The following is a 19,709-nucleotide window of genomic DNA, read 5'->3' as shown; positions in this document are numbered from 1 at the left end:
GCCTTCAAAATCTCTCTACCCCCACTTCTTATCCTTTCTCCTCATCTCTTCCTCCTCCTCCTCCATGGCAAACCATGGCAGATCCTGATAGAACTGAAGAGCCCTTGACACGTAATGCCTGACCACTGCTGGTTGGAGGTGGTGGGAGTTGCGAGTCCAAAAACCTCTGAAGGATGCCACATTGGGTATCCCTGCTATAGAGAGAGCCCTGGTTAACATTGTTAGGATGGTGCAACATTTCTCAAGTCCCTAGACACACACACACACACCCCTACCATTTTGCTTCAGAAGGAAGAGAAAGGGGAAATGACCATCATGATTCGCTCCATGCTGAACTCCTGGGAAAGGAACCTTCTGCACAATCGTGGATGGAGCTTAGAGAATGAATGGCAGGCAGGGGTGGGGAGTGAGAAGGGAAGGAACTGGCAAATACTGAGTTCTGGTGCCAGTTGCCAAAAGATATTATGATTGAGCTCCCGAGGAAGCACATTAGAAGAAATCCCTCCCTTCCTCTTACATCTCTGCATCCCCTTCACATCAGCAGCTTTACAGCGACTTCTTTTCCTAAGCCTTATTGTGATTATGGATGAATGCAGAATTTCTATTCATATAAATATATATAGGCGGATCTACTTAATTTGCACCATCTGAAATAATACCCAAGCTGAAATATAGCCATGTTTTGAAATTTGCACTCCTCTGAATTTTGCAGTGCAGTTCCACAGCTAACTAATGTGTACAAAGATGCGTTTGCTAGTGCAAAGTGTGCATAAAAATGCATGTATTGGTGACAACGGTACACGAGACTGCATTGTAGACAGGGAAATTGCAAAGTGTGCATAAAAATGCATGTATTGGTGACAACGGTACACGAGACTGCATTGTAGACAGGGAAATTGCACGGCAAAAATGTGTCTCTTAGGCAGAACTGCAGACAAAGGTGTGTAGGTTATTAGAAATTCGCACTAAAATGCTGCTGAATTTTCACGAGGACTTGTTTCCTAAGATATCACAAAGTCATGTTGAAATATGCAGAACTGAACTTAAGCATGGGGAAATGGGGTGTTAAAAAGGTATTGATTTCTGTCCTGCCCATCAGTCACATGCTGTGTTGTTTCTGCTTCACTGCAGTTCAGCTTATCACAAAAACTACATTATTCGTCTCGCTGTCCACTGTAGTGGAATTTTATGTCGTCGTCAGTTACATAATTAACGACATCGCCATTACCATATTCCATACCGTTCACTTCAATGCAAGGAAATGTGATGCAAATGGGAGGCGGGGGAATGTCATCAACTTAGAGACCAACTAAGTTTGTCATAGGTATGAGCTTTTGTGTGCATGCACACTTCTTCAGATACACTGAAACAGAAGTCACCAGACCCTTATGTATAGTCAGAGGGTGGGGAAGGGTATTACTCAGAAGGGTGGTGGGAATGGGTGATTGGCTGATAGGAGTGGTAAACCTGTTGATGACTGTTAATGACTGTTAACGACTGCAATTGGTCTTGCAGGAAAAAGCAAGGGCTGAGGTGCTAAAGAAAGCTTTATTGTGTATAAGAATCCAGTGTCCTTATTCAGACCAGGTCTCTCCGTGGTTTTAAGCTTGGCAATGAGTTGCAATTCAGCAACTTCTCTTTCCAGTCTGTTTCTGAAATTTTTCTGTAATAAAACCAATAAATTCGCTATCCCTCAGCCTGACCTACCTCACAGGGTTATTGTGGGGATTAAATGAGGAGGGAGAGAACCATGTACACCACCTTGAGCTCCTTGGAGAAAAAGCTGGGATACAAAGGCGTAGAATCATCAAATAGTATAGTTGGAAGGAACCCCAAGGGTCATCTGGTCCAACCCCCTGCAATGCAGGAATCGTAACTAAAGCATCTACGACAGACGGCCATCCAACCTCTGCTTAAAAGCCTCTAGTGAAGATGAGTCCACCACCTTCTGAGGAAGTCCATTCAGAAAGTTCTTCTTGTTTAGCTGGAATCTCCTTTAATATCCAACTACCCTTCCAATTCAAAATCAAAAGCCTGGGTAAATTAGCATGTTGTTGCTTGGTGCCTAAAGACAGACCACAATAGGCTTGCTTCCCTGGGAAGAGCATTCCACAAATGGGGAGCCACCATTGAAAAGGCTATGAGTATTGAACAGATGAGAGAAAACCTTTGGATCTGTTAGCTTCCCTGGGATCACTTCTGCTGAATGGCGAGATAAAAACTTCTTGAATAAATCATCATATAATTGTGGCGTAGTTGCATTATATCTCTTTCATGTCAAGACCAATCTCCAGAGCTAGAGATCGGTGCTCGACAGAAAAGGTATAATTCTTTTACTTGCCTTATATTTTTCATTTTCTTGATCTAATGAAGTAATCCACATGAACACCCGAAATATCCCATTAATTCTGTTTTTACCTAGGCTGTTAACTGATTCCATTTATTTAATTCTTCTTGATAATTAACTCTCCAACATTGCTGACAACTTAATGAAGCTCAGTTGTTTCCAGATTTTTCTGATTATCCTGCTTTGTTGGCTGACATGTTCTCTTCCGTGCTTTGGCAAATAACAGCTTTGAAATGGTCAAAACACGTAGGATCTGGATCACACGGGAATATAGGGGCTGAATTCATTTTTTAACAAAATCTAATAAGTAACTCAGCTTGCGAGCTTTCTTTTAAGGTTTCAAACACACAGTTCTCTTTGCTTAATGTACCCCCACTGCAAATGGAAGAAATCTCCGATCACGTTTCATCTCTAACTTTCTTTATGATCTTTGACTTTTGCTTTTTTTTGTTTTTGCTGCTGCCACTGCCTGCTTTACACAGTTCTGTTAATCAAATGCTGACAACAATAACCTCCTTTGCAAATATGACTTCAAGCAGGTATGTGGCTCAGACAAGTGCGATCAGGCCTTCTTCTATAAAACAGCTCAGGGAAAAAAACCGCCTCTGGCACTCTAATCTCTCTAAATGTTAACTGCATAGGAAGGGGGGAAATGCTTTACAATCCTTGCCCCCCCCCCACCACCACCGCCCACCCCCTTGAGGGTTTGACATAAGGCTGAGCCAAAATTACCCCAGCCAAAATAAGAAAGAAAGAGGAAAAAATGTATGGCCTTGACATTTTATTTCTGAATGAAATGTTAGGAAAGTCACTCTGCAAATTCTTTTCAGTAAAACCCTGAAGTCCAAGAAGATCAGGGCTAGGAAGCCCCATCAAAAAGGTTGTCTGGTCCATTTCTCTGCACTGGAGCAGCACCGAATCCGTCAAAACCATTCTCTGCTCCAAAGTAGACATGATGATAAAAGCATCCCATGGAAAGAGGGAAGCATCCTTTTAAAATTGAGAGTAGGAACAAGTAACACCTGTTTTTACCGGGGCTGGAATTCCTGTGGTGTAGAGCAGGGGTGGCCAACTCTCAAGAGACAGCGATCTACTCACAGAGTTAAAAACTGGCAGTGATCTACCCCCCTTTTTGGGGTTCAGGTCAAAGTTTTGGAACTTTTTTTAGGAAGGAGGAAGACAGATTTTGGGGGGGTTCAGGTCAAAGTTGTTGAGTTTTTTCAGGGAGGAGGTAAAATGTTGAGCTTTTCTTAGGGGAGCCAATGATCTACCAGTGATCTACTGCAGACATCCAGTGATCTACCAGTAGATCACGATCTACCTGTTGGACATGCCTGGTGTAGAGGATTAATTATTCACACACACCCCATCATGATGCCAATGAAAATGTCCCCCCCCCAAAAAAAGAAAATGCACTGTTACGTACACTCCGACATCCCACTGATCAAAACTGGGATGCTTGTCTTTTGGTCCTGAGTTGTCACAGGAGACAGATGACTCGCTCAAAGTTACCCCCCCCAAAAAACCCAGCATCTTTTGTTTTTTGTTTTGTTTTTTTAATTTTTAAAAAAACTTTGTTGAGATTTTAATTAAAACATATCAAATCATAACAAAACAAATTAAAACAAATCAGCTCAAAATATAAAAGTTCATACAGATATCATACTTCCAAATTTACATCTGAAAAGTAATTGATATCTAATACATAATTCGACTAAACGTTATATCCAACCCAATGGAATCTCACAGCTGCCAAGTCTCCCGTTTTCCCCGGGAAATCCCCGTTTTTCCAGCTGTTCCTAGCTCAAAAAACAGATTTTTTTTGTTTTTTCCCGGTTTATTCTGGTGCGGTGGCCATTTTGGAACTGGGCGGAGCATGCTCAGAAGTGACTTTTGATGCTGCTCTGCCCAGTTGCAAAATGGCTGCAGTGCGACTTCTGGCACAACGGCCATTTAGGAACTGGGCAAAGCAGCATCAAAAGTCACTTCTGAGCATGCTCCGCCCAGTTCCAAAATTGCGGCAGCGCTACTTCCGGTCTGCTATTTCCGGCCCGGTCCCTTATTTCTCTGACAGCAACTTGGCAGGTATGGAATCTCCAGACACCTATCCACCAGGAACGGAGTGGCACACCCACACATCCTCCCTTGAAAGTTTGCTACTATGATTGGCAAAGGGCTGTGGTTTGGTGGCAGAGCAGCTACTTTGCATGCAGAAGGTCCCAGGTTCAAACCCCTGTCTTTCCAGGTAATGCTGAGAAAGAGATGCCTGAGTGAAACCCTGGAGAGGTGCTTCCTGCCAGTGTTGGAAATACTGAGCTAGATGGGTTCTGAGACTCGGTATAAGATTTCCTTCTAGTGAAATCTGCACACTCAACTTGGTTCCGCCTACAATTGTTTCTGCTGGCTACTTCCAGCAAAGGAAGAATGCAAGGATGTGGTCATGGGGGCAGGGGGGGTGGAAAGTGATTAAGATGGCAATAAACTAGGGCCTATTGCAAAAAGGAAGGAACCTCTAGGTGAGACTTTAAGAAAGGAAATGATTCAGGGGTTGGGGTGGGAGATTTCTACAAGCAGATGGAGTTTCATATACTTAATTAAATCCGACTCCATTGTACGGAAGGAGGTGCCGGGATCCAAGTTGAAAAAACAATATCAAATTGAGGAGGCTGTTTATGTGGGGGGCTTGGATAGAGATGGACAGATCTCTTGCTCTCATTTTATTTTCTTGTCTCTGGTTCATATTACCCCATTTCCACTTCAGTCTGCAATTTTTTAAAAGTCTGCATGAAAATATATGTGCTGGTTTTTGTTTTTTGTTTTGTTTTTTTAAAAAAACTGCTGCTGTTTTTTTAAACGGGTCGTAATCAATGCTAGTCCTACTTAGAATAGAACCAAAGTACAGGACAAAGATAAGTTTATTAATACAACCCAATGTTTTTATACATGCAGTTATTTTAACTCTGTGTGTGTGAGAGAGAATAATGTTTTATATATGCATTGGTTTTTATATATGAGTACCTGTTTTATAAATGCTTTTATTATGTTGTGAATAGCCTTGGAATGCCTCATGAGAAGTGACTCATAAATGAAATAACAATAATAAAGTTTCGTGCACATTTTGCTTAATGTGATGCATTCTCAGATGCTATTTTCATTTCTGTGCACGCTTCCCCTAATATATGCATTTATTTTGGTTGGAGAACTTCTTCAGAAAATTCAGAGAGGTGCATTTCCCACCAGCTGCTACTCAGAGGTTGCCACCTCTGGCAGTATAGAGGTAGCGCATAGCTTTATCCTTCATGAATTCGTCTCACCCCCTTTTCAAGCCATCCAAGCTAACGGCCATAACTACATCCACTGGCAGTGAGCTCCACAGTTTAGAAAGGTGTTGTGCAAAGAAGGATTTCCGGTTCTCTGCTCTAAGTCTTCCAATAAACAGTTTCATTGGCTTGTCCCAGGTTCTAGTATTGTAAGCAAGGAAGAGAGTGTCTCTTTTTCATCTTTCTGTGCATGATACCAAAGTATTGTTATCCCCAGGAACCCTTCAGATTCCTCCCAGTGTGGTGTAGTGGTTAAGAGCGGTAGACTCATAATCTGGGGAACCGGGTTCGCGTCTCCGCTCCTCCACATGCAGCTGCTGGGTGACCTTGGGCTAGTCACACTTCTCTGAAGTCTCTCAGCCCCACTCACCTCACAGGGTGTTTGTTGTGGGGGAGGAAGGGAAAGGAGAATGTTAGCCACTTTGAGACTCCTTCAAGTAGTGATAAAGCGGGATATCAAATCCAAACTCTTCTTCTTCTCTTCTTCTCCCTCCTTCTCCAGCTACTCAATTCTCTCGCCTGGAGATGCCAGGGATTGAACATGGGACATTCTGCAACCCAAGCATATGTTCTATACCACTGAGATATGATCCCCCCTAAAGGCTATTCCTTTCTTCACTTACTTTCATTAACAGTATTTATATACCACCTAACAGCTTGAGATTCCATCTCAAGAATAGGAATAACTTTCTGACAGTAAGAGCTGCTCGATCACAGAACGGACTACCTTGAGCAGTGGTGGATTCTCCTTCATTGGATATTTCAAACACAGTTTATATGGCCATCTGTCAGGGATTATTTAGCTGTGATTCCTGCATTGCAAGGGGTTGGATTGGATGACCCTTGGGGTTCCTTCCAGCTCTACGGATCTGTGGTTTTAAGCCTGCCTCTTGCTTTGGCATAACATGCTTTCCCTCTTCCCCACTGGGTAGAAGTCAGAGCAGCTTCCAAAACAAAGCTTCACAATTTCTGCCATTACAAACTTCCTCCTCCTCCTCCTCCTCTCTTCATACCTCCAATGGTATGACGTCTTTCCATTTAAGCCCTCAAGTCTGTTTTAGTGATGTTCTCAGCCTCTCAGCAAAGCAGCCTGGGTCAAACACAGAGATAGATAGATATCCCATCTCTGGGGAGGCGTGATAATCCGATCGCCTGGTGCGTGCATAAGAAGGGAGGGGAGACACCCCTCCGTATCCTCATATATACCATGGAATAAAGAGGCACACTTGGAATTGCAATTATGGGAAAGGCCATATGATGAATGTTAAAACAGCGCAACCTGGAAGAACATAGGAGAAGCAGCTGCAGGAATGCAGAGCAAAAGCACATTTCTCCAGATGTGGCTTCAAGCTGTCTTTCTCATCACCACCTGTTGGACTTTAGCCTCCCACTTTACAACGACATGAAAGTGGAAGCATCCATCCCTGTGGTTGTGGGGCTGGTACTTCCTGGCCAGAGGTCTAGACTGGCATCGTGGGCAAGGCAAGTACCCTACGGCTGCATTAATGCCGAGTTGTGTAGCTTTGATGCTGTTCATACCATACAAAAGGCCCTCTCCGCGGCTAGGGCTGCATACACACACCCAACACTTAAAGCACATAACTTCCCCCAAATAATCCTGGGAATTCTGGTTTGTTAAGGGCACTGGGAATCATAGCTCTGTGGGGGCAAACTACGGTTCCCAGGGTGTGCATGCAGTCCAATAGTTATGGGACTGCCAGAGGTGTCCAAACAGCTACCCATACATCCTGTGCAAATCAAGGAGGGCGGGTCCATCTCCCTCCCTCTCTGCTGGAAGTGGCAGGTTGTCCTCTTACTCTAGAGATCAGGCCTAGGCAAACTCGGCCCTCCAGATGTTTTGGGACTACAATTCCCATCGTCCCTGACCACTGGTCCTGTTAGCTAGGGATGATGGGAGTTGTAGTCCCAAGACATCTGGAGGGCCGAGTTTGCCCATGCCTGCTAGAGATGGTCTGTAACAACCAAACTGAAGTGTAAGATGAATTAAACAACGCTGTCGTTTTTCTGTTTCTGACAATCAAAGATTTTTGCCTTTTTTGGCTGCCTGATCAGGTGTCACACTATGCGGTGCATTTTTTTTTTCTAGGGGGAACTCACAGGAATTCAGTTCCGGCACCTCTCTGGTGGGTGCCACTGCCACCCTAAGAGAACGAGGGAGGGGTTCAAGGTGAGTTCCAGCACTTCTTTTTCTAGAAAAAGAGCACTGTATAAATGTATATTCAAATTTCTTGAACACAGTGACACCAGGTGGCAAAGACCAAAATGGCTACCCTCTTATGACCAGACATGAACCAATTGATCTTTCAGCTGGAAAGGCAGGAACAAAGTAAGTCCCCCGATGAAATCATGGGACTCAAAATGCAGTATGTGCACCGTGGTGGTTGGCTGTTATTTGAGATCATAGCAAAAAAAAAAAAAGGAATCTGAAAAACACGAGCAGCAGTATGTCTGAGCAGATATCGTGGAGCCTGAATGTGCTCTGCTTAATGGCACGCTGAGAAATGTGCAAGGATTAGTTCTGAGAAATGCAACATAATTGGGTGGGCTGGATGCGCAGACAGGGAACACCCAGAGATGGGGTTCCAGATCCCATCCCAAGAGTCATCTAGTCCAGTGTTTCTCAACCTTTTTTGGGCCACGGCACACTTGTTCCGTGAAAAAAATCACGAGGCACACCACCATTAAAAAAGTTTTAAAAATTAACTCTGTGCCGCCCTATATTATAATTATGACTGTAAGAAACACTTGCCAAATATTGCTTTCCGGCGGGTCAGCGCTGCCGAGTTCTTAAAAGATCCGGGTTCCTGATCCACCCCACCCGACCCCGCCGTCCCGCATCTTACCCTGTGCGTGTTCTCGGACTTGTGAGAGGACGATTTGGTCTTCATGCCTCCGTGAATTAGCAACAAACTACCTTTTGAATGATGGAGATTGAATATTTTAAAAGTAGCTACTTGAAGTCCGCTCGATTTTCCAAAAAAGTGACACACGTGCGGCACTATTAGCTGCTGGGGGCTGCCATCTTGGCTAAAGGATTCTGGGATGATCCTGTCACGTGAGGCATGGGGAAAATGGAAATAATGAAAGCTGATTGGTCTGTGGAAACTAGAAGGGGCGAAGAAATAGGACGCCCAGGGAGGTGGAGTTTGCAGCTGCAAAATCGCCCTTCTCCTCGCCGCACGTCGCGGCACACCAGCCAGCGTCTCGCGGCACACTAGTGTGCCACAGAACAGCGGTTGAGAAACGCTGATCTAGTCTAACTTCCTACAATGCGGGAATCATAGCTCAACACTGAAAAAGTCCCTGACAGATGAAATAGTGTCCACCTTCCGAGGGAGTCCGTATCTCTGTCAAACAGGTCTTAGCATCGGAAATGCTCTGCCACTGAGCTATGGCATACTGTTCCCTGCAGGAAGAAACTGTCCTGGGGAGTGGGCTTACTGGTTTGGTTACCGTGCAACTGAGGGGTTTTTGCTGCCCAACCAAAGCTTTGTCGGCAACCAAGTGGCCAAACTATCCCTGGGCCTATCCCATCAGCCTTGCATCTGAAGAAAGGGTGTGTATCTCTGCACTATTGCCAGGACAATCCCCACTCACCCAAAGTTGGGAAGAAAGAAAGCAAAAATATGGAAGCCTGCATGTAAACGTTCTCCAGAGGAGCAAACCAAAAGCTGTAGGGGGGCTTATTTCCATCAGGAACACGAGGCAGATGGAAAGAGTAAAAAAACAACTTCTGCTTTCCTCTTTCAGTGTTGTAGTCCCAATTGAAATCACACACACACACACACACACACACACACACTCCTGCACGTTACACGAAAATATAAACGCTTTCCATCTAGTTTGGTGCCAATTTCTTAGAGGAATGCTCCTTCCGTGATGTCACAGCATTGTACCATGAGGATTGGTCGTGGGTTAACTACTTACACATCATTAAAAAGAGAGGAAAGCACATTGCTAAACAAAAAAAAGGGGGGGACGGAAGATTTGTGCAGATTGGCATAAAATGTATGCAAATTTGTTCGTATAGGTGCAAATTTTAAAATACTCCCTAAAATAGAAATAGGCTTCTTTCCCCTGAAATTGAGAATTGCTTTCAGATGGAGGACTTTCCTCTGTAAAGTAGGACACATCACCATCCTCATAGAATTGTAGAGCTGGAAGGGACCCCGGGGGGGGCTGGGGTCCAGCCCCCCTGCAATGCAGGAACCTCAACTAGAGCATCCACGACAGATGACCATCCAACCTCTGCTCAAAAACTTCCAGTGAAGGAGAGTCATTCATCATCCATCAATCCAGCTGCAAAAAAATGGGCTTGTCTACCGCCAAAGACACGGCCCTAAGCACCTGAGGGCTGCCTGTGGCACAGAAGGCACAGACATTCAAATTCTTTCCAGGAAGCACTCACATTGTGGCTGCCGTCCATCCTTACCACCAGCCACTAAAATACTGCATAGCCCCACTTTTTTAAAAAAGAAAAAACAAATGACAAAATCATCTGGAGTTACCAAATGCTTGAAGTATTCTGTTACGGGCAGTCTAAATATCTGCGCACAGCAGCTGACAGAACAGGGCATACCAGGCTCTTACAGCTGTTGTAGCTGATTCAAAGACCACCTTTGTTTCTGGAAACAAAGGACAAGGATAAGCCCAGCTGCCACCTCACAAGATGCAGCGCCGCTCAGGTCAAGAAACCTAGGCTGTAATCCATAACTTATTTAGTCCGGAAGCATTCCATTAAAGTCGACTGGGCTGTTCTGCAGAGAACGGGTTGTGAATCGGACCATCTGCAAAGCTCAGCTGAACCACGTTACTTACAGATGCATATAAACTGAACATTAAAACAGGAGACCCACTTAATTTTTCTTATGTAGGTGAGCCTGGCTTCCTCCTGCATCCACAATGTAAATGACATAGTAGTGATTTGAACCCACAACTGGGCTACAGCCATCCTTCCCCTTATGCAGGCTCTCATCTTTATTATTATTATTACTAATAAGCACTGAGTATACCGTTATTCATTTAAACATCCGCATGTCACCTTATTTTTTTTTATTAAAAAAGCACAATCCGTTTTTAAAGAGTTGCAAAGGTTCTCCGGGGGTTAATGATGCTACAGGCCACAGCCAATCAGTGCTGTGCATGCCATGTTTCTGTGGAAAACTCACTAAACAGGATGACATTGAACAGCGGCAGACCTTGGTGCCTCAAATTTCAGTGGCGCCCTGTGAAATGCAAAAATCTGGCGGCGGCCTCCCACCCCACCCCCCACTGCCTCTCACCTTCCGATGGTTGTGGTAGTTGCGGTTCCTGCTGCAGTGCCCCAGAAACTCCATGCCTGCCTGGTGCAACTACAGCGGGTGCCCTCTCTTAGATCCACCTTTGCACTAAGCTCAACTCAGCAGACCATTTGAATCAAAGGCAGTGCCTGCAGTCCTGGAGAAGCCTCAATGGTCAAGTAAGGTTATTGCCTGCACATTGCCATCTTACCCTTAAACGTCCACTGCTTGGTGGAAAGGAAGAGCACAGATTTAACAAATGAATAAGCGAAATAAACCGCTGCCCAACTGCTCGGCTAAAACCCAGCTTGATTATTTCCGTTCCTGCTGCCAATCCTAGATGGGCGCTCAGCAGCTAGCAATGGACAGCCAAAACGTGAATAAGGTGGAATCAGAAGATCATATCCTACCTTCTCTCATTATCATCCAGGTGAGCAAAGAGCACGTTCTTGGAGATGGCCTTTGCCAGAGCAGTCATGGTTTTATAGTCCTTGGGAATAACCTAGGCGAGGAGAAGGAGGAGGAGAGACACACAGCAATCTAGGTTCAGTCAAATGCCCCACCACGGACAATCTCACAATAAGGGATGCTCCTGAGTTTTAAATTCCTAATAATAACAACCCTTTTCTAAACAAAAGTTAAGAAACATTAAAAAATAACACATCTAAGCAGCACAGTATAGCCATATATAACAGTGTGTGATAACATCAAAAACCCAGATAAAGTCCTCATATTTCTGATGCACTTCACATCTCAAATGAGGATCGGATGCAATGATGAAAGCCCATGTTGTGCAGTGGTTAGAGGAGGGTGGGGGGGGGTCTATAGCCCAAGGGTACCTAGCCTGTGGCCCTCCGGATGCTGCTGAACTACAACTCCCACCATCCATGATCCAGCTAGGGCTGGTGGAAGTTAGATGGGGACCATATGTTGAGATTCCTGCATTACAAGGTGTTGGACTAGATCAGGCATGTCAAACCTGCAGCCCTCCAGATGTTTTGGCCTACAACTCCCATGATCCCAGCTAGCAGGACCAGTGGTTGAGGAAGATGGGAATTGTAGTCCAAAACATCTGGAGGGCCGCAGGTTTGACATGCCTGGACTAGATGATCCTCAAGGTCCCTTCCAACTCTACAATTCTATGATTCTGTGATCTTACAAAAGAACCGGTTTGACCCCCTTCAGCAGCCCCTTCAAACGTTCATCTTACAGATGTAAATTCACAGGCTTTGGGGGACCCAAGAGGCACCATCCAAACCACCCCCTTCCCTTTCCTGTAACAATGTACCGAGGACTGAAGTGTGCATGTGTTTTGATAAATGAAGTTTGAGCCACATTTTAATGGAGATGTTGGGAGCCCCTGGGCTAACCTGTGGTTTTCCTTATGACCTGGACTGTGCCAGCAAAAGGAAAAGAGGGCAGAAGAGGGAGAGGCATTACAAGCCTGTAAGGAACATCAAATGGGGATATTAAGAACAGCTGACTAGGAAATAATTAAGCCGCTGGCAGTGCCTTATAAAATATTACTTTTTGTAAATGCATCTTATGCAGTGAGATACATTAATCATTTAACTTGCTGTCTCAAATACTGGGTGGCTGCCAGAACAGCTTCATTTAAACCTGGGAGAGAAGCCCAGGGAACTGTTCTGACATGAAGAAAAACAAGGATGAAGCGATTCAGGGCCCATTCGCACAACCGCTTCTGCATAGGATGGCTGCCACTTGGGACATGAGAGGCGGCTGTGTTGGTGATCTGTAGGAACTGGTATATTTTCTGCGCTCTGCCCTGATGAAATTATTGAGCTGATCGGCAGCAGGCCTGGCTGAAACTACGTGCATGCCAATATGGGCATGTGAAACCTCAGCATGGGCTCACTTAGTGATGTGAACAGCGTAATCATCTTGGATCGCAGAGGAAAGGGGTGGAAGGCTCCTTTCATGCTCTCGCTATTCATGCCATAAAGGTAAAGGTAAAGGGACCCCTGACCATTAGGTCCAGTCGTGACCGACTCTGGGGTTGCGCGCTCATCTCGCATTATTGGCCGAGGGAGCCGGCGTATAGCTTCCAGGTCATGTGGCCAGCATGACAAAGCCACTTCTGGCAAACCAGAGCAGCACATGGAAACACCGTTTACCTTCCCGCTGTAGCGGTTCCTATTTATCTACTTGCACTTTGACATGCTTTCGAACTGCTAGGTTGGCAGGAGCTGGGACCGAGCAACGGGAGCTCACCCCGTCACAGGGATTCGAACCGCCGACCTTCTGATCAGCAAGCCCTAGGCTCAGTGGTTTAGCCCACAGCGCCACCTGGGTCCCAATTCATGCCATACTGCTGTTCAATTGTGTTCTCTGGGCTTTTAGTTTCCATGCAGAAATAGGGAACCTGCCACCTCCAAGTGTTGCTGAAAGACCACCATATGTTTTAAGCAATCCTCCCAAACAATCCCTCTTCCCAGGGAACTCTGGGAACAGTAGCTCTGCGGGTAAGATAAAGGTAAAGAACCCCTAGGTGGGACGCGGGTGGTGCTGTGGGTTTAACCACAGAGCCTAGGGCTTGCCGATCAGAAGGTCGGTGGTTCAAATCCCCGTGATGGGGTGAGCTCCCATTGTTCGGTCCCAGCTCCTGCCAGCCTAGCAGTTCGAAAGCACATCAAAGTGCGAGTAGATAAATAGGTACCGCTCCGGCGGAAAGGTAAACGGCGTTTCCGTGCACTGCTCTGGTTCGCCAGAAGTGGCTTAGGTCATGCTGGCCACATGACCTGGAAGCTGTACAGTGGCTCCCTCGGCCAGTAAAGCGAGATGAGTCCCGCAACCCCAGAGTCATCCGCGACTGGACCTAATGGTCAGGGGTCCCTTTACATTTAAAGGACCCCTCGGTGGTTAAGTGCAGTCAAAGGTGACTTTCAGGATGAGGGAGCCGACATTTGTCCACAGACAACTTTCCGGGTCATGTGGCCAGCATGACTAAACCGCCTCTGGCGCAACGGAATACAGTGATGGAAACCAGAGCGCACGGAAACACCATTTACCTTCCGCCGCAGCGGTACCTATTTATCTACTCGCACTGGCGTGCTTTTGAACTGCTAGGTTGGCAGGAGCTGAGGCCGAGCGATGACAGCTCACCCCGTTGGGGGGATTCGAACCCCCGACCTTCTGATCGGCAAGCCCAAGAGGCTCAGTGGTTTAGACTACAGCTCCACTTGCATCCCTTCAGCTCTGTGGAGGGGAATAGGGGGTCTCCTAACAACTCTCTTAACAAACTACAGTTTCCGGTATTCTTTATGTGGAAGCCATGACTGTTAAAGTGCTATAGGAGTGGTTTGAATGGGTGCTGTGAATGGGACCCATGTTCCCCACAGAGAACGTGGTCATGTGTAGCTATTCCAGTAGGGATGAATGTATTGCCCACCAGCTGAGGGGAGGTGACTGCAGCCTTTTTGCACTATGGCTAGCCCCGTCTATGTTGGTATTTACATAGGCATTGCAGGGGGTTGGACTAGATAACTCTTGGGGTCCCTTCTAACTCTATGGTTCTATGGGCAGAGCAGAAAACATGGCTCTGGAGATCCAGCTAATGGAGAAGTTCTAGTCTATTCCCAACTCAGCATCACTTTTGATTTCTGGATAGGTACGGTAGCTTGTTGACACAGCTTGGGGGTGGGGGAATATTGCTGTGTGTGCATCAATAAGCCATTTATAGCACTGATCTCAAGAACAGGAACCCGCAGATCTTTACCTTCCTGACATAAGAAACCGCATCTTCTTCCGTGTACACTTCTGCACTGACTCCACCCCTTCTGTGCCGCGCCTTGACCACCGGATTTGGAGGCGGAGGAGAAATTTCGTCATCGTGGGAATCCGATTGCGAGTTGGATTTCTGCCAAGCCAGTATCTGTTTGCATTCTTCCTGCAAGGGTGTGAAGGTGCAAATAAGAGTGAGAAAACTGCCACCCCAAACCATTTACCAGTTAACCCCACCAGTTGAGATCCCACATCGAAAACGGAGGCTACATACTGTAAATATTTGCTCGTGTCCGACTCTTGGTACAAAAATGAGATTTGCAGTTTCGGAAGGGCTTTCGGCGTTAGGACTTAATCCCCCAAGCACGGCTGTAAAATAACCTCTGATTTTTTACAGAGCTGAGTTTCTATACAGGAGAGGGAAACTGAATGGTCTTGTTGGGGGGGGGGGGGCTATTTCTTTCAACTGCAAAACTGAACATCATTGTACACATAACTGTTAAATTTTACTGAAAAACATTGTTTGGGGAAAGATTTGGTGCTGAAAAGTGTGTGTGAGAGATTGAGGTATTCCTACAAACGCGAAACAACTGCAGAACAGCAGACAGAGACAATATCTGATCATCCCAACCTATCCATCTCCCTTCCACAATAACTAGAAAATTTAGAAACCTGGAAAGAAGGATAGGGTGTATATTTTCTAAAGGTAGGTAGCCGTGTTGGTCTGGCGTAGTCGATCCAAAACAAAACAAAAATTCAGTAGCACCTTAGAGACCAACTAAGTTTGTCATTGGTATGAGCTTTCGTGTGCATGCACACTTCTTCCAATGACAAACTTAGTTGGTCTCTAAGGTGCTACTGAAAAAAATTTATTTCATTTTCTAAAGGGTAGGTGATAGAGCTGAGTCCTGCTTGGGATATATACCCTTTGATGGGAAAGTCATCACCCCTAATCCCAGATGATTGTGGGCTATCTATGGCTCATCCTCAGTAAAAGGGAGACACTCTGCACATGCTTAAATGAATCCCTTGATTATTATGCTTTACATCCGGGTAGCCAATGTGGGGCACTCCAGATGGTGTTAGACTACAACTCCCATCATCCCCAGCCAATCCCATCACCCCAAGCCAATCACGGTCAAGGATGACAAAGATGTAGCCCAACAAAATTTGAAGAGCATCACATTGGCATCCCCAATGAAAAGTGTAATAATCACATTCAGTACCTCCCAATTTATATTTCCTAAGATTTCACACATGGACATATCCCAGTCAAAGTCAATTAACAGTGAGATCAAAATCCTCTGCTGGAAGCTGCAGCATATGGAAAGGGAGGTAAAGATTTTACATAATCGTGGGCAGCCTGCCAATTATCAGGTGATGAACGTTTCATAGAGTGCAAATAACCACCCAGTAAAGCAGACCCTCCAAGTGTCCCTGTTTTCCAGGGACTGTTCTGGATTTACAGAAGCCGTCCCAGTTTCTGATTTGATCCCGGAATGTCTTGCTTTTCTTTAGGACGTCCCTATTTTCACTGGAGAAATGTTGGATGGTATGGAGTTATGCGACCCCTGAGCCAAGGAGATAAGTAACTATGCAATCTATAGAAGACATCTGAAGGCAACCCTGTATAGGGAAGTTTTTTAATGACCAATGTTTTACATATATATGTTGGAAGCCGCCCAGAGTGGCTGGGGCAATGCAATCAGATGAGTGGGGTATAAATAATAAAATGATGATGATGGAACAGGACGTCCCTATTTTCAATGGAAAAATATTGGAGGGTATACAATGGCACAGATGACAAAGCAACCCCCTAATAGCTACTTAGCTTAGGACCAGAGTGGCAGATTAATGGTCTGCAGGGCCCTATGTAGGCAGTCCTTTTCATCCACTCAAACAAAAGTGATGATGGAAATGAATTTACACCGACTGGCAGCAGGTCTCCAGAGTTTCAGGCAGGAGGACCTGCCAGCCCTGGCTGGAGATGCCAGGGATTGAAACTGGGATGCTCTACCACTGAGCTACACTTGAGTCCGAGCCCCACAGTCCAACAGCATCTGGAGGGCTATGGGTTCTCCACCCCTGACTCAAAACGACTTGACTGATAGCTTTCCAGTGAAAAGCCTCTCCAGACCCAAGCAGATTGCTCTGTCATGCCATACACTGGGCCAGAGTCCCTGCCAAGTCTGATCACCTCTAGTATTGCACTGACAAGACAATTTCGGAAGCGCGTCTACCAAATAGCAGGGTGTGGAGGAGGGAACAGCTCGGATCTCGGGTGTCAGACATGTGGCTAATTACCATCTTAATCAGCTGGTTGTATTGACACAGGAAATGAGTTATGGTTAGCTCATCCGCTGTAGCATGAGATAGAGAAAGGAGTGCGGTGCTCGAGACTGTCTCCTGATTTAATGGCTTCTTCCCAAAAGGCGTAAGAGTGGCGAGAAAAACAGGTGATTCATGTACCAGTCAGCAGGGATATCTGCAGCAATCTCAGAAAGATTATCTTTGAGCTAGGAACAATGGACCAAAAAAGGGCAAGGAGAGGCCAGGTCAACAGTAAAAGCAGTGGCCTCCATATGTTGTTGAAAAACCATCAGTGCTGTCGGGGCCGCAGGGTTGTGGGGTGTCAATGACCCACAACCGTTTCTGTAGAAGGGTCCCTGCAAGCATCTTAGAGCTACCCAATCAGCATGGAAAGGGAGCCTTCTTATCCACTGCATGCTCCAAAGCCAAGCATTTGGGGAAGCTGAAAGCACCATTCAAGGGAATGGTGGGCAAGCACTGTTAGCTACAATGGTACTTCACAGAAAATACAACTTAAGTCATTCCAAAAGGCGATATTGGGGCACTCCACATCACTTGCACATGCCCAGAAAACAGTAGAGCTAACTCCAAGACAATACATGGAGGTCTGCAGGGCCGGCCCTAAGGCAAGGCTGGGTGGCGCAAGACGCCAGGGCGCCGGGCCGCCAGGGGGCGCTGCGCGCTGCACCCGCGCTTGGAAACGGGGCGGGCGCCGGAGGGATAGTTCGCGCCACGGCGCCAGCTATGTTTAAGACGATCCTGGAGGTCTGCAAAGATCACTGCAATGCATTCCTAGCGGTTGTATAAACTTAGAAAGTTGCATCATCTTAGAAGGGAGATGGCTGTGACTGTCATGAATGGTCCCTGCACTTTTGAACTTGCCCCTCCACCACTGATTACAACTCCCACCATCCCGGAGCATTGGCCTTCCTGGCTGGGGCTGATTGGCGTTGGGGTTCAACAACATCTTTGGGGCACCATATTGACTAACCGTGGGCTAGGTCCTTTGGAGATTTCCATTTTAGGGGGTGGGGAAGAGAACTAAATTGCAGAGGTTTTTAGGAGTACGCATAGCATGGAGAATGAAGACAGAGAGGGGTTCTCTTCCTCTCATTCTATTAGAACAAGATCACCCAGTGAAATTATTATTATTATTATTATTATTATTATTATTATTATTATTATTAAAATTTGTATACCACCCTATACTCCCACATCTCAGGGTGGTTACAACATAAAACTACTATATGAAATCACAAAATACATAATCAAAACAAAAACAACCCAATAACTTTCCCCCTTCCAACACATTTTAAAAGGGCTTTGGATAACAATCAGCCCAAGGCCTCCTTAAAGAGGATCATTTTTGTCTGGTGCCTAAAGGTGTATAATGAAGGTGCCAGGCAAACCTCCTTGGAGAGAGCATTCCACAAACAGGGAGCCACTGCAGAAAAGGCCCATTCTCGTCTTACCACCCTCCACATCTCCCTTGGAAGAGATTCAGGACAGACCACAGTTGTTCACAAAATGAACTTATGGAATTTGATGCCCCCAGTTATAGAGGATTAAGAGCCCTGGAGCAAACATATAAAACTGATGCAACTGAACGAGTGATGCAACTGATGATCTTGGTTGATGAATGAGTGATTTGCTGTAGATACTTGTAATGCAAATTGTCACTAATTGGTTTTAAAATGTTTTCAATGTTGCAATTTTAAATAGTATTGTGATAGGTGTGTAAGAAATTCAATCATAAAAGAACCAAAGGTTTGTGTTTCATTCAGCATCAGACCAAATTTGCTCCAAACCACAGAAACTTTTCCAGCCTGTTTTTGAGCTCAGCTTTGTCAAAAGAGAGCTTTTAAACAGGCAAGTCTTGTTCATTCTCTGCAAACTCAGTGCCCTTCATAAACATCCCAGCAGATTCCTACTACCCCATCACCAGATGCTTCCACACCACAAACGTAAGCTGGTATGGTACCTGTGTTTAACTGGGGTGGCTTCCCATAAATCCTAGGCATTGTAATTTGGTGAAGGTACCAAGAACAATACTCTGTTTACAGATGCAGGTAGGTAGCCGTGTTGGTCTGAGTCGAAACAAAATTTAAAAATTCCTTCAGTAGCACCTTAAAGACCAACTAAGTTTTTATTTCGGTATGAGCTTTCGTGTGCATGCACACTTCATCAGATACACTGAAACAGAAGGTTTACAGATGGTAAGCTTCTCTGACAAAAATCATTTCCCAGATCAGAATGACTTTTAATTCAGTTTGAGCCTGTGGCATAGATACATACCTGAAACCACAACACACAAATCTGCCAGTATGGTTTACCAGTTATAGCACTGGATGAAATCTGGGGGAATTCAGATTCAAATATCTGCTCAGTCCCAAAGCTCACGGAGTAACTTGGACCTCTCACCTCAATAAACCCTCACAGGGTCGTTGTGAAGATAAAGTTTGGGGGGGGGGAGCCAGGTACACTGTATTTAGTTCCTTCCAGGAGAGGCAGCATATAAATACAATAAACAAACAAACAACAACAACAACACAAAATGGTGCATAGCAACACCAACCTTTTTAAAAGAAAATTGTAGAAGACTGTACCTCTGTAGCGGCAGTAAATGTTTGCCGACTAGCAAGATCGACCATGTTTCAGAAACAGCAGACCACAGCATACTAGAGTCAGTGG

At 45.4% G+C, this 19,709-nt stretch overlaps 1 protein-coding gene across 4 annotated transcripts in view; it reads right to left on the bottom strand.

The window, feature by feature from the left end:
• PRKAR1B (protein kinase cAMP-dependent type I regulatory subunit beta) overlaps positions 1 to 19,709 on the bottom strand; it is a 152,572-nt gene that overhangs the window by 107,433 nt on the left and 25,430 nt on the right. For all 4 annotated transcript variants that reach the window (XR_004693528.2, XM_060282444.1, XM_035130525.2 and 1 more), the window contains 2 exons: positions 14,704 to 14,874; positions 11,378 to 11,469 (listed from right to left, as the gene is read on the bottom strand). Coding sequence is in view for 3 of the 4 variants with exons in the window: in XM_060282444.1 (XP_060138427.1) it covers positions 11,378 to 11,469; positions 14,704 to 14,874 (263 nt within the window). In the remaining variant the exon portion in view is untranslated. The remainder of the gene's footprint in view (positions 1 to 11,377; positions 11,470 to 14,703; positions 14,875 to 19,709) is intronic.

This window comes from Zootoca vivipara, chromosome 14 (genome assembly GCF_963506605.1).
Source record: "Zootoca vivipara chromosome 14, rZooViv1.1, whole genome shotgun sequence".
In the NCBI taxonomy this organism is placed as follows: Eukaryota; Metazoa; Chordata; class Lepidosauria; order Squamata; family Lacertidae; genus Zootoca; species Zootoca vivipara.
Note: the sequence above shows the minus strand (reverse complement) of the source record. Positions and strands in the feature narration are given on the sequence as shown.